The following is a 24,785-nucleotide window of genomic DNA, read 5'->3' on the forward strand; positions in this document are numbered from 1 at the left end:
AATTTCCATTCTTAACCCAAGCCATGTAAAATTTAATAGAAAAATACATGCAAATTTTAATATAAATAATGTTGCATTTGAAGTATTACAGATGAACAGGAATGCAGAGCAAAAAAAAATGAAAAGGAAAAAAAATAAAACAACTAAACATTTGGCATTTCCCTTATGCATATCTCTGTGCCATTTGAAAGGTTGACTTTTGCTTCGGGAAAAGGTTGCCTCGCTGCATAGTCTTTATTCACAGAACTAATAGTGTTTATGGTCGATTGTAAAGCATGAACAGACTGTGTGAAATCTTGGCTGAGGAGGCATTTGGATTCTGGATTAACTGCTCTAGAAATTGGCGCTCCTCCGCCGCTGCTCATTGATCCACTCTCCTGGGTTCACATCCATCTGCAGCATCTTCATGACCCACTTGTCACGCCGTGCGCCATCAATGAACTCATCCAGTGACAGCTCCCCTATGTAAAGAGAGAACAAGCTCAACATCACTCCTTTTTAAACCACTCTTTAAAGATTAATGTGGATTGTTTAAAAAATATGAGCTCTTTAGTTTTTGTCATTAACCCTGGCATATATCCAAATATATCCACAGTTATTATCCAGATTAACCAGGGTTCTCACGCCATAATAAAGGGAAACTGACAGAGTGATCTTGCATTTGACTTTGTGATGAACTGTGAAGCAAAATACTTCATCACATTCATTCTTAATCTTTTTTTTTTAAGGCGGCATGGCCTGTTGCAATTTTTAACACTTGCATATGTCTATGTCTAAGCTGTCTAAGACCTTTTCTAACATAGATCCTTCATGCACCAAATGTAAAGAAGCCCCTGGTACCTTGTTCCATTCCTTTGGTCGCTTCCTGTTTTGGAGTCATATTGAGGATCCATATTTGAACAATATATATGCAACTGGCAAATTTAGCATTTGATCCTTTGGTGTAGTAACTTGTCCAAGTCATACATCATAGCCTATACCTCTTGCCAGGCATTTAATCCTCCTGCACTGGAAAAATGATCTACTCCCAAAGTTTGGTGGCTCTATGATGCAAGGAAGTTTCTAACACTGAAAAAATGTACAATGCGAGGATCAAGTCACAATTTATTTACTGACTGGGATCAATTTATTTCATAAGGAGAAGGTCTGACAATGTCTCCTCTCTCAAGCTTAACTTTGGAGTGTTTTTGATCTATTTTCTATACAGTGAAGTTAATGTTTTTGGGTTTTTCATGTGCTTATTTAGTGGAGTCGTTCTTTTCCTACACTGCCTTTTGTAAAAGACAGGCAAAACAACAACAACAACAACAACATGATCTAACCATCTCCATTCTCGTCCACCAGCTCAAATATTCGGTCCACCACTTGGTCTGGGGTGAGTAGGTTACACTCTTCATCCAGCTCTCCATGGCAGGCCTTCTTCATTCGGTAGATTGACTAAAAAAATCAGGCTAAATATTACAAAGTGAAGCAGCTTAAGAGCAGTAAGGATTATCAATTTATATTTTTCATAGATATGAAACAATTTGTAACAAACTGATCTCAATTTTTTTTTAATTAGAATTAGGGAACTCTATTTAATCTATGTTTACTTGATTGTATTTTCAAGTGTATGTGTGTGAGTAACACGCTTTATAAGTACCATAACTGTGAGAGCTAATGGGTCTTTCAGAAGTCTCATCTCATCTCATTATCTCTAGCCGCTTTATCCTGTTCTACAGGGTCGCAGGCAAGCTGGAGCCTATCCCAGCTGACTACGGGCGAAAGGCGGGGTACACCCTGGACAAGTCGCCAGGTCATCACAGGGCTGACACATAGACACAGACAACCATTCACACTCACATTCACACCTACGGTCAATTTAGAGTCACCAGTTAACCTAACCTGCATGTCTTTGGACTGTGGGGGAAACCGGAGCACCCGGAGGAAACCCACATGGACACGGGGAGAACATGCAAACTCCACACAGAAAGGCCCTCGCCGGCCACAGGGCTCGAACCCGGACCTTCTTGCTGTGAGGCGACAGCGCTAACCACTACACCACCATGCCGCTGCCTTTCAGGAGTCAAACTGAAATTAGGCTTCAGTATTCTCTAACTCTTAAATGAAATATGGTACATAACTAGCGTCATTGCATTCATCATGCTTTTAACGTTGAACTTGGTCTGAATAAAGAATGAGCCAGAGGCAGGAGGTGATTACCTCCACAATCTCCTTTAGCTCTGTTTTGTCAATACACCCACTGCCATCCTTATCATACATTTTAAAAGTCCATTTCAGCTTATGCTCCAGCTTGCCTCGCAGTACCAAGTTCAAGGCTGCAACATATTCCAGAAAATCAATAGTGTTGTCCTATGAAAAACAGAAAAAAAGAATACTATTGAAAACCAATATAAAATAATACTGAAATCATATATCTTTTAAGGCCAGAGGGAGACATCATTAGTCTCATTGTTACAATAAATCCAATAAAATCAAAAACAGTGCAGTAAAACGACTCATTGCATCACTCACCCCATTTTTATCAAAAGCACGGAACATGTTCTCAATATAGTCTGCAGCTTCCTGGTTGTCGGTTACGCCGAAGAAGCTCTTGAACTCGTGCTTGAAAAGGGTACCGCTTGGGCATTCCACCACAAACTTTTTATACCACTCCTGCAGTTCTGCAACATCAATCTCCTTATCGTCCGTCTCCTCACTGAGTCTCTGACCCATCGTGTAAATGGGTTTGAAAAGCTCTTATTCAGCTTCTCAAGCAAAAATGTTCATGCTTACATTTCAACTTTTCTCAATCAGAACATCCCCTACAGTATTAGTGCAGATTAGTAGCTTGAAACTTATATCTACTTAACAAATACATGCATGACTAAAAAAAAAACTTATTTTGAAAAGAACTCAACATAGAAAAAAAGCAGTTAGAGTTCCTTTGACCTCGTGCTTATACCCTACTGTTTTGGGATCCAGTACAAGGATTGTTTTGGATCACATGACAGCAGGATTATTCATATCAACATGCCTCATTCAATTAGTTCAGAAGGAGATCAAGAGAAGCTATCCTATAGTTTATCATTTAGAACATACTATTCCCAGAGGACATTTGGGGGGTTGTAGGAGGAGTACACAATACTCTATATGTGCATCATAAGGTAATACATAATTAACCATTTTTCATGATGGTAGCTTGATCTCTGTGTCAGCTCATGGTCAGAAATGTCTTTATCATTATCTAAAGACTGAGCAGAACATTAACTCGTACAGGGATATATGTATTATTTAGTGCAGAAACCTGATCAATATGATTTAAGATAGCCATGTTATACAATTCCAAAAACAGAGCTATGGATTTTAATCCTTTGACCCACAGACAATTCATAAGCTCAGTTTACATCTACAGTGCTCAGCGTAAATGAGTACACCCCCTTTGAAAAGTAACATTTTAAACAATATCTCAATGAACACAATTTCCAAAATGTTGAAAAGACAAAATTTAATATAACATCTGTTTAACTTATAACGTGAAAGTAAGGTTAATAATATAAACTTAGATTACACATTTTTCAGTTTTACTCAAATCAGGGTGGTGCAAAAATGAGTACACCCCACAACAAAAACTACTACATCTAGTACTTTGTATGGCCTCCATGATTTTTAATGACAGCACAAAGTCTTCTAGGCATGGAATGAACAAGTTGGCGACATTTTGCAACATCAATCTTTTTCCATTCTTCAACAATGACCTCTTTTAGTGACTGGATGCTGGATGGAGAGTGATGCTCAACTTGTCTCTTCAGAATTCCCCATAGGTGTTCGATTGGGTTCAGATCAGGAGACATACTTGGCCACTGAATCACTTTCACCCTGTTCTTCTTCAGAAATCCAACAGTGGCCTTAGATGTGTGTTTAGGATCATTGTCACGTCGGAAAAGTGCACGACGACCAAGGGCACAGAGTGATGGTAGCATCTTGTCTTTCAGTATAGAGCAATACATCTGTGAATTCATGATGCCATCAATGAAATGCAGCTCCCCGACACCAGCAGCACTCATGCAGCCCCACATAAGGACACTGCCACCACCATGTTTTACTGTAGGCACCATGCATTTTTCTTTGTATTCCTCACCTTTGCGACGCCATATAGTTTTTAAGCCATCAGTTCCAAAAACATTTATCTTGGTCTCGTCACTCCAGAGTATAGAGTCCCAGTAGTCTTCATCTTTGTCAGCATGGGCCCTGGCAAACTCTAGGCGGGCTTTTTTGTGCCTGGGCTTTAGGAAAGGCTTCTTTCGTGGACGGCATCCATGCATGCCATTCCTCTGCAGTGTACGCCGTATTGTGTCATGGGAAATAGTCACCCCAGTTTGGCTTTCTACTTCTTTCTACTTGCATGCTGATTTTCTTCAACCCTTCTCATCAGAAGACGCTCCTGTCGAGGTGTTAACTTCCGTGGACGACCTGGACGTCTCTGTGAGATGGTTGCAGTTCCATCTTTCTTAAATTTTTGTACCACTTTTGCTACAGTATTCTGACTGATAAGTAAACCTTTGCTGATCTTCTTGTAGCCTTCACCTTTGTGGTGTAAAGAAATTATTTTCTTTGGGGAATTCTGAAGAGACAAGTTGAGCATCACTCTCCATCCAGCATCCAGTCACTAAAAGAGGTCATTGTTGAAAAATGGAAAAAGATTGATGTTGCGAAATGTCGCCAACATGCTCATTTCATGCCTAGAAGACTTGGTGCTGTCATTAAAAATCATGGAGGCCATACAAAGTACTAGATGTAGTAGTTTTTGTTGTGGGGTGTACTCATTTTTGCACCACCCTAATTTGAGTAAAACTGAAAAATGTGTAATCTAAGTTATATTATTAGCCTTACTTTCACGTTATAAGTTAAACAGATGTTATATTAAACTTTGTCTTGTCAACATTTTGGAAATTGTTTGTGTTCATTGAGATATTGTTTAAAATGTTACTTTTCAAAGGGGGTGTACTCATTTACGCTGAGCACTATATGTTTGAACAGCTAGGTCTACAAAGGATTTATTTTTTTCCTGCATTGTTTCGTACATTAATTAACCTTACTTTTTGGAATGCTTTTTTGAGACGTGCTCAGTATTGAGTCAAGATTTGTTTTGCTATCTAAGCCCTGTGTTGATAAGGTGTCTGAAAAAATTAATAATAATAATAATAATAATAATAATAATAATAATAATAATAATAAAGCTACGTTGTTGTTAATTTGTGAAAATGTCTGAGTATAACTTAGAACAGGTAATATGTACATCTTAGCATATACATATATATGTAACTAGCATTTATGAGGTATACCCTGAGGCTTGTGAACTTCCGTGGCCTATTCCAATATGCTGACTGTATATTTCATGAGGATAAGCTCTCTTACCCTAGAAGTGTCAAGGCAATCATGGGCATTAAGGAAGGTCCTTATTGGATTACCACCCATCCCAGTGGCAGAAAAGAGGGAGAGAAGCAGGCCACAATATATCAGATGAAAAATGCTGAATTTTTTTTCTGTATCATATGTGGGTGATATCACACCTTGCTGAAATTGTGAAAATGTTATTTGGAACTAATGAAAATTTCCTGGTGTGTTACATAAGTATAAAAGGTGGAGCAATTCAGTGACTTTAAAAATAATTTTGCCTCCTCATCAGGGTGGAGTAATCAGGTTTGCAGGATAGCTAAGGAATCAGTCGGTGTATTTCCTTTCTGAAATGGCTCTGATGAATAATTTGCATTCATAAGTGAATTTGAATCCCTCTGTTTTTAGGGGTGTGTTAAGCTAGAAGAAGCTAGTCTTTGCATATTAACTACACACCACTGATGAATAGAATTAATGCTCCATTGTAATTCTTTCAACTGCAATCAAGAGTATTGAGATATATGTGTAAATACAGGCATTCAAATTCAATAATGTTTGTGGGGTTTTTTTTTGAGCAAATGAATTTTTAATATCAGTCCATCTTGATTTTCACCCATGGTGCAATATTTGAAAGTGTCCCTAGATGTCAGTACTTCATAGGCTCCCTTGTGGCACAGCATGTTATTGGTTGCTAGGTCTGGGCTGGTGTGATCTCCTTGACGACCTTTGTAAAAGAGTAATAACCATATGCAATTTGATATGGAAGTGACACGGAATACATATCTAAGAGATAATCGAAAATTGTAACATACACTATATTGGAGGAAACGAGCCACTTAATATTATGTGTACCCATCAGTAAAGCCATGTAACATTTTATGCTTATATCTGAAGGTTTACGTCTATTCTTTACCCTGTTACTCATCCCTTCAAGACAGGGTCTGACATGGCATAAATGAGAACTCAGTAAGGGCAAAAACCCATAACAGCATGTTCTATTCAGGATAGGAAATCTCTCAAAATGTCAGGGCTAGTTGCCAGGGTAGCGGATACAGAAGTGCCATTTTCTCTCTATCTTTCTCATGCACAATATCAGAATAAAGAACGAATGTTAAGAAGCCCACAGTTTATTCCCCATGATTGACAGTTTATGACTCCTAATAGTCCAGCTTATTACCGTCTAATAAAGAGGAAAAAAATCCAAAAAAAAAAAAAGATGTACTGTAAATGTAATAGCTGGTCCTGTTTACCTAGACGAGACTAATATTCTGAAAAGGTCAGACCTTGATAGCAGAACAAGTATGAATCTAGCAGACAAGCACATACTTTTGGCACTCTTTATACTGTACTCTGTACTGAATTTATTGAAATTAACAAAATGGAATAAAGGCCAATGTAAAAAAAAAAAAAAACACCAAACAAAACCAAACAAAAAAACAAACCCTCCACTATAAAACTACTTCTATGCATAGTAAACCAGATAATCTGTAATATAATATGACCCTCAACCGACAAGCTGTTGAATGTGGAATAAATAAATTGAAGCAATAACAGGCAAGGCCAGAAAATCATTTGCACCTCTTGTACAAGAGCCCATGGCAACCTTTGAAGATGTTCTGGTGGCTTCGACTTCATCTATAATGAATGGCTGTGACATTTGAGCACAATCCATTTGTCACATTTTCTGTGTGCTGGCCAGATGTATTCATGGTCTGGGGCATGCGATGGGGCTATTGCCACGATCAGCTGAAATTAGGCAGAAGGAATGAGGTAAAATAGTACACACACAGGCACATAGTAAAACAGTATTGGACAGCAATGGTCAAATCTTTTATTAGAGGAGTCATAGTAGAGGCACTATCTCACATATATAGGCACTGAACTACTGGACTGGAGCCGCTGGCACAAACTTGCACGAAACCGTGTTATCCCAGAGCACTGTCAGCAACTATGCCAGTCTGAGTGAAAGTTTATGTATGATATGCTTTTACAATATGCACTGGAAAACGGAGGGATTAATTAGGTGGTCTGTCATTAATAAGGAATTAGGTTCACTTAAATACTGTAGGACAATGCTGTATGTGATTGTTACATTCAAGTTTGTTTTTTTTTTGTGTGTGTGTGTGTGTGTGTGTGTGTGTGTGTGATGCCACTTTGAGACAGAAATTTAGTTCAGAAATGACCATCAATCTCCATGGACTCATAGGTGATGCACTACAATGGATTAGAAAGAATATCGAACACTAGGTCACTTCTCTACAATGTGAATTTGCTACTCTTCAAACTGTGATTCTGAACATCTTGACATCATCATGAAGCTGCCTATTATAGCTTCTCCACATAACGTTAGTAGTGTGATCAATCAAACTTGCCACATGTGCCACAGCCGCAGTCATAGTCTTCATTAACTGCCAGAGCATAGACAAGTGTTGCCTTTTTACTCAAGTACAAATGAAAGCTTCTGGCTGAATAAGTTTGATGAGTTTAATAAGTCTTTAAAAAAGTCAAGATTGAAGCCAGTTTAGATGGTTGCCTTTAAAATTGCTTCAGATTGATTGTCAGAAGAGTATGAGCATGTTCGAAATATGATTTAGGATTAGGGATGTTAGTGCTCCTACTCCTATACCAATAATGTTCATTCATATTCATAATTTATATTAGAAAAAGCTCTGAAAAGAATGTTCTGTGATTTAATAGGTCTGTTACAATGAAGTTGAGTGTGCAGGTTTAACCTGCAGGGTTAACAGTCCTGCTAATGAAAGCAGCATAACACTACAAACACACTGGCCCTTATTCATCAAAGTTGCAAAGAAACGAGCAGAGATTTGAGATTCGCTCAAACAAATCTGAGTTTGATTCACACAACTGTTGTATGACATCAAAAGTAAAGTGATTTGAGGACAAATGATGACAACCTCAGCCGATGAATCAATACTCAGCTGTGTAAAATGCCCAAGTTTTTTTCAGGGGTTGTGATAGTGAGCCAATAAAAGGGAAAGCATTCAGCTGGCTAGAATCAAGAAAAGCACAGCGAGGAGGAAATATTTTTAAGTGAAGTTGAGTTAGCAATGCTTGTGTCCAAGGTTGGTGCCGGTATCCTCAAAAATGGCACGGAACATGTGCTCAAAATTAAAACTTGAAATGAAGTAAACATGGTTTCAGAAGAAGAAATCATGGTCCAATATATTCATCTTTTGTATTAATTTATTTTTACTGAAATTAATATGTGTATATAGAATTATAGACAGAGGTGTGTGTTTAAAATAAATATTAACTTTTTAATTTAGGTATTAGGTAAATTGGACCATTTCGGAACTTTCCTACCAACTCTGTTTATGGCTAGGTTTTTATTCATTTTAGTACTTAAATAGGTTGGGTTTAATCGACGTCTGAAAATTCAAATCATTGTTTCATTCAAGCAAATTGTGTACAGAAATGAATAAAACTCAAACTACCAAATATGAATAAAATCATGTTTGGCAAGTTTTAGTCTTGAAATGAAATTACATAACCTCTAGTAATATGTGGTGATATATGAGGGTACTTCAAAAAGTTCTCGGCCTCACCCAGAAAATGTCATAGGAGAAAGATTTTTCTTGCATTATTTTTCAACATAGTCTCTGTGGCAGCGGGGGCGTGGTCAAGCATCGGTCTGTGACAGGAGGGCGGAGTCAGGGAAGGTAAGTGGCAGAATCACTACACCTGTTGTTAATTAATGTGTTTGTGTGTCTTCCCAGTGACCGCGCCCTATTTAAGGAGAGAGAGCGAGAGCAGAGGGGGCTCTCTCCTCAACCAGATGACTGATGTGTGTGTGTGTGTTTGTGTGTGTGTCTGGGTGTGTGTGAGAGAGTGCATAGGCTGAAAAGCTGAATAAAGCGAGTTTTGTGAACTCAGTTCTATCCTGCCATCCTTCTGTGCTCCACCCACCTACACAAGCTGTCACAGTGGTGCCGAAACCCGGGAGCCGAGCACGGAAGAGAACAGCCCCATGGAGTCCTCCACCTTCGCCGACCTGATCCACCCCCTCACCATGGCCCAACAGAGCCAGCACCAGGCGCTGCTCGCCCTCCGAAAGGAGCAAGAACAACGGTTCGAGGCCCTGGTGCTGGCACAACAGGAAGATTGTCGGCCGTTCCGGCACCTCCTCGCATCGGCAGGGTCCACCATCTCCACCGCCGCGGGCCCTTCCCCCCTCACCCTCACGAAGATGGGCCCGCAGAACGACCCCGAGGCATTCATCACGCTCTTTGAGCAGGTAGCGGAGACCTCGGGGTGGCCGGTGGAACAGCACGCGGCGCGCCTCCTCCCCCTGCTAACGAGAGAAGCGCAGCTGGCCGCGCTACAGCTCCCCGCCGACTGCCGGCTGGCCTACACAGACCTTCACTGGGCCGTCCTCCAGTGTGTGGGATGCACCCCTGAGCAACATCAGCGTTTCCACGCTTTGCGCTTGGAGGAAGTCGGCCGGCCGTTCGCGTTTGGCCAGCAACTCCGGGACGCCTGCTGGCAGTGGTTGAGGGCTGACAACCGCAACGCCGAGGGACTCATCGACCAGGTGGTACTGGAGCAGTTCGTTGCGCGCTTACCAGCGGGAACCGCAGAGTGGGTCCAGTGCCACCGCCCAGCATTGCTGGATCAGGCAATCGAGCTGGTGGAGGACCATTTGGCGGCTGTCCCGACGGCAGGACAGCAGACGACCTCTTCTCTTCTCTCTCTCTCTCTCCCCTCCTCATGTGTCTCCTCCTCACCCCATTCCCCCACTGCAGAGGTGGGGGCCAGCGCCACCTCAGCCGGCCCACCGCACCCGCGGTGCCCTCCTGTGTCTCCCCTCTGTGTCTGTCTCTCCCCCCCCCTCAGGTGAGTGAGCCCCAGAGCACTAGTGCAGAGAGGAAGCCTGGGCCGGTTTGCTGGCGCTGCGGGGAACCGGGCCACCTCCAACAGCAGTGCTCGGTAATGGAGGTGGGTGCGGTGGTTTGGATCCCCGATGCTCCAGGAGCCGCCCTCAATCGGGCCAGAGCATATCGCATACCGGTGAGTATCCAAGCGGATACATATCAGGCGTTGGTGGATTCTGGCTGTAATCGGACCTCAATCCACCAAAGCCTGGTGCAAGACGAGGCATTGGGGGGTGCACAGGGGGTGAAGGTGTTGTGTGTGCACGGGGATGTTCACAGCTACCCTTTGGTGTCGGTCCACGTTTTCTTCAGAGGGGAAAAATTTAGAGTAAAGGCGGCGGTTAATCCTCGCCTCACCCACTCGATAATTTTGGGGACTGATTGGCCGGGATTTCGGGATTTAATGACACATTTAGTGAAGAGTGGGTCCTGCCATTTAACAGGGGGAGGTCCCGGTGTCACGTTGGCGGGAGCAGCTGTCACAGAGCCGTCTATGTCAGCTCCGCGTCAGAGTGAGGAGCCGCCGGCTCCTCCTCTCTCTGTTGGAGAATCCCTCGCGGATTTTCCATTAGAGCAGTCGCGAGACGAGACTCTGCGGCATGCGTTTGACCAAGTGAGAGTAATTGATGGTCAAATGCTCCAGCCAAATGCCACCCCGTCCTTCCCCTACTTCGCAATTATGAAGGATAGATTATACCGAGTGACGCAGGACACTCAGACTAAAGAGTGAGTCACGCAGCTTTTAATTCCGAAGAGCCGCCGGGAATTGGTATTCCAGGCGGCTCACTTTAATCCCATGGCTGGACACTTAGGGCAGGATATTGGCCAGGGATTCGCGGCGATGTCCGTAGGTGGTGTACGGCGTGCCGCGAATGCCAGTTAGTAAATCCAGCGGCCATTCCAAAAGCGCCTTTACGCCCTCTACCGTTAATCGAGACCCCGTTCGAAAGAATTGGGATGGATCTCATCAGGCCATTAGATTGGTCAACACGAGGGTACTGCTTTATATTAGTTCTGGTGGACTATGCAACACGATACCCGGAAGCAATGCCTCTTCGCAATATCTCAGCACGCAGTATTGCGGAGGCACTCTTCCGCGTTATCTCCCGAGTTGGAATCCCGAAAGAGATTCTGACTGACCAAGGCACCTCGTTTATGTCACGTACACTGAACGAACTGTATGGGTTGTTGGGTATTAAGCCGATCCGCCTCAGTGTGTATCACCCACAAACGGACGGTTTAGTTGAACGGTTCAATCGCACCCTCAAGAACATAATTAAAACATTTGTAAGTGAGGATGCACGTAATTGGGATAAATGGCTCGAACCCTTGCTCTTTGCAGTGCGAGAGGTCCCCCAAGCCTCCACGGGGTTCTCCCCATTTGAATTGTTATACGGGCGTAAGCCGCACGGCATTCTAGATATGCTGCGGGAAAATTGGGAGGAGGGACCTTCACCAAGTAAAAACGAAATCCAATACGTTATTGACCTGCGCGCAAAACTCCACACACTCACACACCTAACTCAGGAGAATTTGCGGCAGGCCCAAGAACGACAGACCCGCCTGTACGACAAGGGTACGCGCCTTAGGGAGTTCGCACCGGGAGATAAAGTTTTCATACTGTTGCCCACATCGAGCTCCAAATTGGTCGCCAAGTGGCAAGGACCCTTTGAGGTCACACGGCGAGTCGGGGATGTTGACTATGAGGTGAGGCGAATGGATAGGGGTGGGGCGCTACAGATTTACCACTTCAACCTGCTCAAACTCTGGAATGAGGAGGTCCCCGTGGCGTTGGTGTCGGTGGTTCCGGAGAAGGCGGAGCTGGGGCCGGAGGTTCAAAAGGGAACATTGGCATCATGTACCTATCCGGTCCCCTGTGGAGACCACCTCTCCCCGACCTAACTCGCGGAGGTTGCCCAGTTGCAGACCGAGTTTTCGGACGTGTTCTCGCCCCTGCCCGGCCGCACCAACCTCATAGAGCACCACATTGAGATGCCCCCGGGGGTGGTAGTGTGTAGCAGCCTTTACAGATTACCCGAGCACAAGAAAAAAGTGGTTCGGGAAGAACTCGAGGCCATGCTCGAAATGGGCATCGTCGAGGAGTCCCACAGTGACTGGAGCAGCCCGGTGGTCTTGGTACCCAAGGCCGACGGGTCGGTCCGGTTCTGTGTGGACTATAGAAAAGTCAACACGGTGTCTAAATTCGATGTGTACCCAATGCCTCGTATTGATGAGTTGCTCGATTGGCTAGGCACGGCTCGTTTTTACTCGACACTGGATTTAACAAAGGGTTATTGGCAGATCCCCTTGACTCCATTATCCAGGAAAAAAACGGCCTTTTCCACACCGTTTGGCTTACACCAATTCGTCACACTTCCTTTTGGGCCGTTTGGGGCACCTGCTACGTTTCAGCGACTGATGGACAGGGTCCTCCACCCCCACGCCACCTATGCGGCCGCCTACCTCGATGACATTATTATCTATAGCAATGACTGGCCGAGGCACCTCGAACATCTGAGGGCCGTCCTTAGGTCGCTGAGGCGAGCGGGTCTCACAGCCAACCCGAAGAAGTGTGCGATTGGGCGGGTGGAAGTACAGTATCTGGGCTTCCACTTGGGCAACGGGCAGGTGCGTCCCCAAATTAACAAGACAGCAGCAATTGCGGCCTGCCCGAAGCCCAAGACCAAAAAGGGGGTGAGACAGTTCCTGGGGCTGGCTGGCTATTATCGTAGGTTTATACCTAATTATTCGGATGTCATCAGCCCGCTGACTGATCTGACTAAAAAGGGGGCACCAGATCCGGTCCAGTGGACGAAGCAATGCCAGCGGGCTTTTTCTAAGGTAAAGGCTGCACTGTGTGGGGGGCCACTTTTACACTCCCCTGACTTTTCTCTCCCCTTTATGTTGCAGACGGATGCGTCGGACAGAGGGCTGGGGTCCGTTTTGTCCCAGCAGGTGGAGGGGGAGGATTGCCCAGTCTTATACATTAGTCGCAAGCTGTCAGTGCGTGAGGGGCGCTACAGCACCATTGAGAAAGAGTGCCTGGCGATCAAGTGGGCGGTCCTCGCCCTCCGGTACTACCTGCTGGGACGCCCTTTCACCCTCTGTTTGGACCACGCGCCCCTCCAGTGGCTCCACCGCATGAAGGATGCCAACGCGTGAATCACCCGTTGGTATCTGGCACTCCAACCCTTTAACTTCAAGGTGATCCACAGGCTGGGGGCGCAGATGGTCGTGGCGGACTTCCTCTCCCGTCAAGGGGGCGGGGGGAGTCGGCTGCGGGCCGGACGGCCGCCTGGCCTGAGTCGGGCGGTGGGGGTATGTGGCAGCGGGGGCGTGGTCAAGTATCGGTCTGTGACAGGAGGGCGGAGTCAGGGAAGGTAAGTGGCAGAATCACTACACCTGTCATTGATTAATGTGTTTGTGTGTCTTCCCAGTGACCGCACCCTATTTAAGGAGAGAGAGCAAGAGCAGAGGGGGCTCTCTCCTCAACCAGATGACTGATGTGTGTGCGTGTGAGAGAGTGCATAGGCTGAAAAGCTGAATAAAGCCAGTTTTGTGAACTCAGTTCTGTCCTGCCGTCCTTCTGTGCTCCACCCACCTACACAAACTGTCACAGTCTCCTTTAACTTCAATGCACTTTGTCCACCGATGTTCAAGCTTCACTACCCCTTCACGGAAGAAGGTCACATCTTGAGCCTCCAGATACTCCTCAACAGCATCACTCTGAAAATGGCGACCACACAAGTGGGAGTTCAGTTTGGGAAAGACAGAAGTCAGACGGTACCAGGTTGGGTGAGTAAGGTGCATGGGGCAACAGTTCAAAGCCACATTTGGCTGCTTCTACCACTGCCACTTGTGCTGTGTGGATGGACACATTGTCCTGGAGCAAAAGCATGCCAGCTCAAAGCTTTCCTCTCCATTTTTCTTTGATTGCTTCCTTCATTTGAGTTTTTGTGGACAGTGATATAAGGCTTTATAGTATCCAGTTATGCCCCAAAATGGGAGTTACGCCCCTTGCTTCCAGGTAAGGCTGAGAACTTTTTGAAGTACCCTTGTACAGTCACTGGCTTCTGAAATGGGAAGACCTATACCCCTGCTTGTTAATGCAGTTATCCAAATCAGTCAATACTGTAGCACCACAATGCATAAAATCATACAGACACAGGGCAGGAGGTTCAGTTCATGTGAAAGCATAATAATAGGGGAAAATCTGATCATAGTGACAATGAATACAGCATGATGGTTGGTACTAAAAACAGGAATCTGAGGCTACAGTGGGCTCAGGCTCATAGAAACTGCACAGTTCTTGTGTTTCCTCTTCTTGGCTGACGGGAGTAGATTCCTATATGGACTTCTGCTGTTATAGCCCATTTGCCTCAAGGTCCAATGTCTTGTGCATTATGAGGTCCTTTTCTGCTCTCCACAGCCACTAATCGGATGTTGTTGTTGTTGTTGTTGTTGTTTTTTTTCCCCACACACCATTCTGTGCAAACTCTGAACTGTTCTGCTTAAAAATACCAGGAGATCAGAAATTTCTGAAATACTCAAACCTATCCATTTTGCATGAATAAACATGCCACTGTCATGATCGCTGAAATCACATTTTTCATGTGAACATCAACCGAAGCTCTTGAACTGTATCTGCATGATTTAACGTATTGTGCTACTGGAACAAGATGCGCTCATGCACAACTGTGATTATGAATATTATTTTATTTTTACTGTTATTACTTATGTTGCAGCCCTGCGATGACCTGGCGACTTGTCCAGGGTGTACCCCGCCTCTCGCCCATAGTCAGCTGGGATAGGCTCCAGCTTGCCTGCGACCCTGTAGAACAGGATAAGCGGCTACAGATAATGGATGGATGGATACTTATGTTGCTCCACTATACTGTACTTGCTGCTGACAATTTAACTGCAAATCAAGCCTTTTTCAGGTTGTTAAATTATCGCTCTCAAATGTACACACACTCTGAGCAGACGAGAGTTTCGTACAGATGCACCAAACTGATGAAAAAGGAATTTGCGTGGAGAGGTTGGAATTTGCGTTCTCATTTTATGATTAGTTATACAACTTTGGTGAATAAGGACTAACATCTGTCTTCTTCTTCTTAATTGTACTCTATCTGTTGTGTACTGTAGACTTTCATTATTTCTGATGTAAACACAGTGAAAGCCTGTCACAGGCACAGATGTGGAGATACAAAACTGTTCTTGATTGGGCAATTGTAACTGCACATTTTACACACTCTTTCACGATACACTATACACTATATATCCTCTAGACAGTTTTTTTTTATAGTGGCATTTTCTTTGTTCTTTGATTGAGGTCCTCTTTGGCAGGTTTTCTGAATAGGAGGTACATACTCAGCTGTGCTCTGGAACGTGGTACCAGAATGTCATGTCAGACACCATCAGCACCCATCAGCTTGCACAACCTGCATTTACACACCAAATACAAATGTCAGAACACAGCATCATCGAGAAAAGGACAGACCCAGCACCACAAGTCTTCAGAAAAGGGTGAACAATGACAACTTTTCACATCACAGATGAACAAAACAAACATGTAGACCAACCAAACACAAAGCACTGGGAAAACTGACTTAAAATCACTGGTTCAAACTGGAGATTCACCACAGGGAAATATGTATGACAAAGAAAACCTGGTCAAAATCACAGCAACACTGCTACTCAAGATCAAGGTTATCTTTACACCTTGCGTTGCTTGTTAGAAATTCAACGGGCTGATATATTCAAGCTCAGTGAGATCACCTAGTAAAATAAAATTGTCTAATTCATTTATATCACTACCACTGGGCTCTCTAAAACCTGATGGTTCAGAAAGAAAGCCATATTGCTCCTACTTGGGCTGTAATGTTAATGTATGTGTGTTCAGAATAGAGGACTATAGCACACTGCACTAATGGGTCATGTATAAAAAAAAAGAGGTATATCTCTTTCAACATCAAATTAATACACTCATACATCCCCTGCCTGTACAGAGCCCAGAGGCTGTCACAGTCTGTCAAAACCTTATTCAAGCCTTCAGGCCACACACAATGCACAATGCTCGAAGCATGCTTTGAGTTTGTAGTGCAGTAGAGCTTGCGATGGTGTAGTGGGACGACAAAAATAAGCCGTCCTTTTCTAGAAGCAGCACTTCTTCTTGTGCATGTATTCTCATGTGTTTCCATGTGATCTCTGCACAGGCACTGTGTCAAGTGTCATCATGAGCTATCAAATGTCTACTGTGACATGCGGCAAAAGACTACAACCTGCAAATGATCACAGTTGTCTCATTAGGGCCGTGTAAATCTAAACAAACAAGAAGCACTTGGTAAGAGTGGGTGTGTACATGTGTGCATGGACCATATGCGCATGGTCCTTTGATCATCACGTTCGCCAGCAGGCCATGTGTCACTCGAATGCTGGAGGTAAATGAATGTCTTCGTCATCCACACAGCATTCATGTGAGACAGTTAACCCTTCCTTAGAGACAGATATGACTGTGAGGCAGCAGCAAACCCTAGAGACAGTCTAAATATGACTGTGTGACTATATACGTGCCTCATTATCAGGTACCAGGCATCTTGTTAAGAGCAGACTGTGAGAAAAGCCTGGGGTATTATAATGCCTCAGGGTTCATACTGGCAGCTGACTGTGACTTGTAGATTTGCTGTATCCCTATTGTCAGTGTCCATTCTAAGAAACAGAAGTGAAAGGAAAGCAAGGACACAGAAGACAAAGCATCTCAGCTCCTGCTCATCAGCTGTCGCTAGCTATACTTTTGTAATTAAATGGCACTGTTTACATACCAAGGAAGCTGTTTCACAGTCGCATGCTATGTCCCCAACTACATAATCCTGCACTAAATAGTATGTCAAAGTATATAGTACACCACTATTGATACTGATAACACACTGATACTATTTTGACATGCTATTTAAAACAGTTGGAAGCAATTTGGAACATAGGTTTGTTTGTTTTGTCTTTAAAATGACAAATTTGGACTACTGCTGGGGCGGCATGGTGGTGCAGTGGTTAGCACTGTCGCCTCACAGCAAGAAGGTCCTGGGCTCGAGCCCAGCGGCCGGCGAGGGCCTTTCTGTGTGGACTTGACATGCTCTCCCCATGTCTGTGTGGGTTTCCTCCGGGTGCTCCGGTTTCCCCCACAGTCCAAAGACATGCAGGTTAGGCTAATTGGTGGCTCTAAATTGACCGTAGGTGTGAATGGTTGTTTGTGTCTATGTGTCCGCCCTGCGATGACCTGGTGACTTGTCCAGGGTGTACCCCACCTCTCGCCCATAGTCAGCTGGGATAGGCTCCAGCTTGCCTGCGACCCTGTAGGACAGGATAAGTGGCTACGGATAATGGATGGATGAATGGATGGATGGGCCAGAACACATGTGCATTCCAGCTGTAGCTTTTATCGTATGCGTGACTGCAAATTGTGGATCAGACAGTCATCTGTCAGCCTTGGTATTTTAGGGCTCTTAGTCCACCACTGCCACCACTATTTAAACCTCTTTCTCCTATACGCATAATACAGGGTGTTTCAAAAAAAAATTGATATTATTTGAGATGTAAATATCCCAGAAACTACATAGTCTAGGCTAATGAAAGTGAACAGGCTTAATGTTGAGCAATACAATATTTATTCCTCAAAATTTGAATGATAAATTCAAAGGTATGCGGATTCCATGAACGAGTTCACAAATTTTCAATATGCGTGCCGCCTGAGACACAGCACTCTAACACGCAAAACGCCTTTTCTTTTCCATTGAATGGCATTTCTATACCTAAAAAGATAAAAACAAAATACATTAAACACAAAAGTCTGACCTGTTTCCACACATGCTGTTAAAATTTGAGGTCAATTGAACGAGGATTGACAAAGTTTTTAGATTGTGAAATGATATCAAATTTTTTTTTGAAACACCCTGTATACCTGCACATTAGCTTTCTGCCATTTTCAATTAATTCATGGTGAAATACACAAAAGCACCAGTGATGTATATACCACATATGTGCAATAATGTGATGTACGTGTTTGTGTGTATATTACCTGACAGGATTGGGTTTTGATCTGAGCATCCACATGACAACCTTAGTTCGATTTTGTTGTTTTTTCCAAATAGCTTCTATTTTCCATTAAGACCAACCATAGGCATGACATGACACCAGCATGATGCTGCTCACTTCTATACTTTTAGAAAACTGCTTTGAAGATGTTACTTATATTCCTCTCACTAAAACCATCAGCTGGCATGCCAAGCGCTCAATTAGGGAGTATTATAGATACGCTAAATGTGGCAATTTTGAAGTTCTAAATGCATTATTCGGGGCTCTGTCACTTCCTCGAAAACACACGCTACTGCTGTCTAATCTTGATTCACTCTGTCTCCATTACTGCCTGAAACCGTCCCACAACATGCTACAGTGCAGGCATCGAGTATTAACCGTTAGTGGCATGTTCTTCTCGCTCTAAGAATAATAGTGCTGAATTTCACACATGCATGGCTGTGAAGGTACAAACACACACACACACACATACACACACATACGCCTCCACTCCTGCAGAGAGAGATCCACTCCGTTTTTGCTTTTTCTCTAATGCAATAGAAAAAGTGCTAAACGTGCTACTGCAGGTGAACTCTGCAGCAGCATGGTGGATATGGCCCTAAGTTCCTTTTGAGTTTATCCAGAAAAGTACCCTGCTTTGATTGTGAAAAAAAAACAAAACATTACAGTTCAAAGGTATCTGGACCTCTGCCTGTGTAGTTGTGTGTACATAGAGATTTTTTTGCTTGCTTGTCTGAGACTTCAAAGTCTTTAGTCCAGCCAGAGATTCATGTTGCTGTCCAGACTCCTGTAGATTGTCTCCACTGAAGTGTCAGATGTGCATGGGAGGAGGACTCGGGCAGAGCAGGACTCATCTGCATGTCTCTTATTCCTGCAGAGTCCAGCACAAATCCTTCATAGGTACAAGAGACGGGTTGATGTGTCAGACACTTTCTTGCAGACAAAGGGCCTCCACTGCATTGCTGGGACCCTGTGATACACCTCCAATTAGGAATAGCATGTTCGTGGTCTGTAGAGGGGTACAGGAGCAGCGCGGGGTGGGCATTGGAGCCACAGCCTCCCATCTCCTCTTCACATGATTATAACTCTCTACAGAGGCCAGCGGCGAAGGCTGATTACCTGAGTCAACACAAACACGCATGTTAGCACAAGTGTGAAGAGATTTGTGCAGACAATTTTTTGTGCATAATTATATAAAACTCATACTTTAATTGCAGAGGTGGACAATAACGAAGTACATTTACTTGAGTACTGTACTTAAGTACACTTTTTGAGTATCTGTACTTTACTTGAGTATAAATTTTTTTGGCAACTTATGACTTTAACTTCACTACATTTGAAAGACAAATATCGTACTTTTTACTCCACTACATTTCTATCAGCGTCCTCATTACTATGAAGTGGCTTTGAAATTGGATGTTTTTTTCTTTTCTAACACATGATTGGTTTTTTCACAGGTGACACTGAGCTTATAAGTAATCACTAGGGTCATGTCACGTCCATAGACTGGATCAAGATCAATGGCTTCTCCGCAGCATTATTTAACATGATCAGTTGATTGCAGAATGGAAGGAGGCAGTTCTTCTGGGGAATACACGCACCCATAGCTATAGCTAGAACCCATGTTACAGTTTTCTGAAAGGAATAAAGAGATGTTTCGTTTTAAATGTTTGCAGCCTACAAAAACTCGCCGCCCGACCTGCGGAAGCATATTGAAGTATGTAAACATTTAATTCCAAGAGAAAGCTTGCAATGAAGTTTTATGTGCTTTTAGAGCTAGCGATAATGTTGCAATAGCTATGTAGTCTGGTTAGTCAAATAACTTTCTATGGATTTGCCTGCCAAGTTGTCATCGCCTTGTCCACGGCTAACGTTAACACATAGCTAGTTAACTTGGACACTGTTGGTTAGCATGTAAAAACGGAGTTACGCTAACATGAATAACATTAACTTATCTGAAGTCCTTTCAGAAATCTCATCTCATTATCTCTAGCTGCTTTATCCTGTTCTACAGGGTCGCAGGCAAGCTGGAGCCTATCCCAGCTGACTATGGGCGAAAGGCAGGGTACACCCTGGACAAGTCGCCAGGTCATCACAGGGCTGACACATAGACACAGACAACCATAAACACTCACACCTACGGTCAATTTAGAGTCACCAGTTAACCTAACCTGCATGTCTTTGGACTGTGGGGGAAACCGGAGCACCCGGAGGAAACCCACACGGACATGGGGAGAACATGCAAACTCCGCACAGAAAGGCCCTCGCTGGCCACGGGGTTCGAACCCGGACCTTCTTGCTGTGAGGCGACAGCGCTAACCACTACACCACCGTGCCGCCCCTTTCAGAAATGTTTTTGCATAATCTTGCCAAATAAACAAACTGTACAACCCCGATTCCAAAAAAGTTGGGACAAAGTACAAATTGTAAACAAAAATGGAATGCAATGATGTGGAAGTTTCAAAATTCCATATTTTATTCAGAATAGAACATAGATGACATATCAAATGTTTAAACTGAGAAAATGTATCATTTAAAGAGAAAAATTAGGTGATTTTAAATTTCATGACAACAACACATCTCAAAAAAGTTGGGACAAGGCCATGTTTACCACTGTGAGACATCCCCTTTTCTCTTTACAACAGTCTGTAAACGTCTGGGGACTGAGGAGACAAGTTGCTGAAGTTTAGGGAGAGGAATGTTAACCCAATCTTGTCTAATGTAGGATTCTAGTTGCTCAACTGTCTTGGGTCTTTTTTGTCGTATCTTCCGTTTTATGATGTGCCAAATGTTTTTGATGGGTGAAAGATCTGGACTGCAGCCTGGCCAGTTCAGTACCCGGACCCTTCTTCTACGCATCCATGATGCTGTAATTGATGCAGTATGTGGTTTGGCATTGTCATGTTGGAAAATGCAAGGTCTTCCCTGAAAGAGATGTCGTCTGGATGGGAGCATATGTTGCTCTAGAACCTGGATATACCTTTCAGCATTGATGGTGTCTTTCCAGATGTGTAAGCTGCCCATGCCACACGCACTAATGCAACCCCATACCATCAGAGATGCAGGCTTCTGAACTGAGCGCTGATAACAACTTGGGTCATCCTTCTCCTCTTTAGTCTGAATGACACGGCATCTCTGATTTCCATAAAGAACTTCACATTTTGATTTGTCTAACCACAGAACAGTTTTCCACTTTGCCAGAGTCCATTTTAAATGAGCCTTGGCCCAGAGAAGATGTCTGCGCTTCTGGATCATGTTTAGATACGGCTTCTTCTTTGAACTATAGAGTTTTAGCTGGCAACGGCGGATGGCACGGTGAATTGTGTTCACAGATAATGTTCTCTGGAAATATTCCTGAGCCCATTTTGTGATTTCCAATACAGAAGCATGCCTGTATGTGATGCAGTGCCGTCTAAGGGCCCGAAGATCATGGGCACCCAGTATGGTTTTCCGGCCTTGACCCTTATGCACAGAGATTCTTCCAGATTCTCTGAATCTTTTGCTATTATGATATATATATATATATATATATATATATATATATATACATAATATGATATTATAATATATTTTGATATCATGCACTGTAGATGATGATATGTTCAAACTCTTTGCAATTTTACACTGTCAAACTCCTTTCTGATATTGCTCTACTATTTGTCGGCGCAGAATTAGGGGGATTGGTGATCCTCTTCCCATCTTTACTTCTGAGAGCTGCTGCCACTCCAAGATGCTCTTTTTATACCCAGTCATGTTAATGACCTATTGCCAATTGACCTAATGAGTTGCAATTTGGTCCTCCAGCTGTTCCTTTTTTGTACCTTTACCTTTTCCAGCCTCTTATTGCCCCTGTTCCAACTTTTTTGAGATGTGTTGCTGTCAAGAAATTTCAAATGAGCCAATATTTGGCATGAAATTTCAAAATGTCTCACTTTCAACATTTGATATGTTGTCTATGTTCTATTGTGAATACAATATCAGTTTTTGAGATTTGTAAATTATTGCATTCCGTTTTTATTTACAATTTGTACTTTGTCCCAACTTTTTTGGAATTGGGGTTGTAGAAATATTTCTTTTCTAGTAACATTAGCTACCCAATATGAATTTGAGTTTGAAAAGATTTTGCTAGCATGTCAGGTGGAGTTTCACTGACTAGCTAGCTTAACAGTAAACCACCATGATTCCACAGGCAGATTCATATATGCATGAATACATACACATGCGTGCACACACACACGCGAGACCTGTGAGATGTGAGATGGACAGTATTGTACTAGTCAGTCACAACAAATTGTTGTAATTTTTTGTTTTGATGTTAGATGATGGTCTGGCATTTTTTTGTCTTGCTTAAAGCAGTGTTGCTGTTGGGCAGTTATTAAGCTAAAGGTGTGGATCTGGGTTTTAATCAGGTTGGATTGTCGTTTTTATTTTCTGAGCAAGCTGCATTTCACAGCTATTCCACTGTCTTCCTGATTAACATACACATGCATGTGTGCACACTGCCAGAGCCGGGTCAGAACACTACCATGCTGCTTTGTGGGGGTGGGGAGGAGTGTTACTCATCTCGTCTCGTCTCGTCTTCTTCCGCTTTATCCGGGACCGGGTCGCGGAGGCAGCAGTCTAAGCAGGGAAGCCCAAACTTCCCTTTCCCCAGACACATAGACTTACGTAATGAAGTTGGGTACTTTGTCCACCTCTGTTTAATTGTACTTGTACGTGGTTGGAAGAACCTGTGATAATTTTGTGATTTTGACTTTCCCATGAGGGGCGGCATGGTGGTGTAGTGGTTAGCACTGTCGCCTCACAGCAAGAAGGTCCTGGGTTTGAGCCCAGTGGCCGACAGGGGCCTTTCTGTGTGGAGTTTGCATGTTCTCCCCGTGTCCATGTGGGTTTCCTCCGGGTGCTCCGGTTTCCCCCACAGTCCAAAGGCATGCAAGTTAGGTTAATTGGTGGCTAATTGGTGGCGACTTGTCCAGGGTGTACCCCGCCTCTCGCCCATAGTCATCTGGAATAGGTTCCAGCTTGCCTGCGACCCTGTAGGACAGGATAAGCGGCTACAGATAATGGATGGATGGACTTTCCCATGAACAATAAACACATTTATATACTTAATAAAATAATAAGTAAGAATGAGAGTGTGGTTGATAGCATTCAATGTGTTTATTACTTCCTTTGCTCTGGAGGAAGAAGGAAGCAGCTTTTCTTCTGTGAGTTTCTCTTAGACAGATGCTCTGAGAACCCAGCACAGCCATATCATTAGCCTGTGTCTCCAGCTGCTCAATCAACATCACATCATCACAGCAGCCTTCCATCACCCCACTGCAGTCAGACACGCACACACAAATGACAGCGGATGTTTCTTTCAGACAGAACACCTGCCGCCTGGTGGGTTTGGGGGGCTAATGTGGATTTTGACAGGTGGCACCTTGCAGATATCTGGAAAAATTATGCAGCATGCACATAGATTCTGCCTCATAACCTCTTTGATGAGGCAAATCCTTGAAATGTGGGTAGTGCTTCACTGCTTTTTGCCCAATATAGATAATATAAAAGACCATCTCAGCCATGCCACTAAATATTTCTCAATTCTTGACAGAAGATATTTCCTCCATTTCCCAGGGAGAAGCACACCATGTAGAATGTTCTCTCTCTGTATTCATGAGGTCTGATGGTGAGACCAACATCACCACGCATCATGCCTAAGTTGTACCAGTTTCCATAGAGACTCAAACTGATGCACAGATGATGTGAGCATGTGCATGATGCTGGGGGTAACTTTTGTCATCATAATTTCTCAGAAGAACAAATGCAGGGCCACAGGAGCTCCTGCTGGAGGTAATCAGAAAACGACAATGTGACCATGGTGTCTGCAATCTGCACTACGATGAGTTGTGGCATGGCACACTATTTGAAAGCCCTCATTATTGTTCTGGGAATCTCAATATAGCTCCCATTTCTTGCATTATGCAGACTCTCTACTGTGAATGGGTTTTAAAAAAAATGCTTTTGGTATTCTACCAGCTGTGGATAGAATAAGCATGAATCTGTTTCATGCAGGGGAGGTGCTAAGGGTAGCATCCTAGAACTGATAAATCATGGCTCATTTAAATTTTGGAGGAGCAAGAGCAATTCAAAATTCATTCATGATGCAATTTTCAACGATCAGAAGATTCCCAACAGCTTGTTCATAAATAAGCCTGTTTCTATTTCATATGTCCATAGTTAAAAGCAAACAGGGCCCAGGGATCTGTCTGACTACACATTATGATCAGCTTCATGCTTACTATTAACAGTGTGTATGTAAGTGGGTGACTGTGGGTATCCTGCATTCATCTCATCTCATTATCTCTAGCCGCTTTATCCTGTCCTACAGGGTCGCAGGCAAGCTGGAGCCTATCCCAGCTGACTACGGGCGAAAGGCGGGGTACA

At 43.6% G+C, this 24,785-nt stretch overlaps 2 protein-coding genes across 3 annotated transcripts in view; both read right to left on the bottom strand.

Annotated features, from left to right (window-relative positions):
* Positions 1-266: 266 nt before the first annotated feature.
* Positions 267-2,718, bottom strand: guca1b (guanylate cyclase activator 1B). Its single transcript, XM_060938148.1, has 4 exons — positions 2,515-2,718; positions 2,203-2,352; positions 1,323-1,437; positions 267-461 (listed from the first exon to the last, which is right to left on the bottom strand). Exons 1-4 carry the CDS (start codon positions 2,713-2,715, stop codon positions 334-336), a joined length of 594 nt encoding a protein of 197 aa, XP_060794131.1. The 5' UTR covers positions 2,716-2,718; the 3' UTR covers positions 267-333.
* Positions 2,719-18,245: 15,527 nt separating this feature from the next.
* The window catches only part of LOC132896951 (kelch domain-containing protein 8B-like), a 314,670-nt gene continuing 308,130 nt past the window's right edge, over positions 18,246-24,785 (bottom strand). For both annotated transcript variants that reach the window (XM_060938146.1, XM_060938147.1), the window contains exon 7: positions 18,246-19,475. In XM_060938146.1, coding sequence (XP_060794129.1) covers positions 19,279-19,475 — 197 coding nt within the window. In that variant the 3' untranslated portion in view covers positions 18,246-19,278. The remainder of the gene's footprint in view (positions 19,476-24,785) is intronic.

Source organism: Neoarius graeffei, chromosome 13 (genome assembly GCF_027579695.1).
Source record: "Neoarius graeffei isolate fNeoGra1 chromosome 13, fNeoGra1.pri, whole genome shotgun sequence".
NCBI lineage: Eukaryota > Metazoa > Chordata > Actinopteri > Siluriformes > Ariidae > Neoarius > Neoarius graeffei.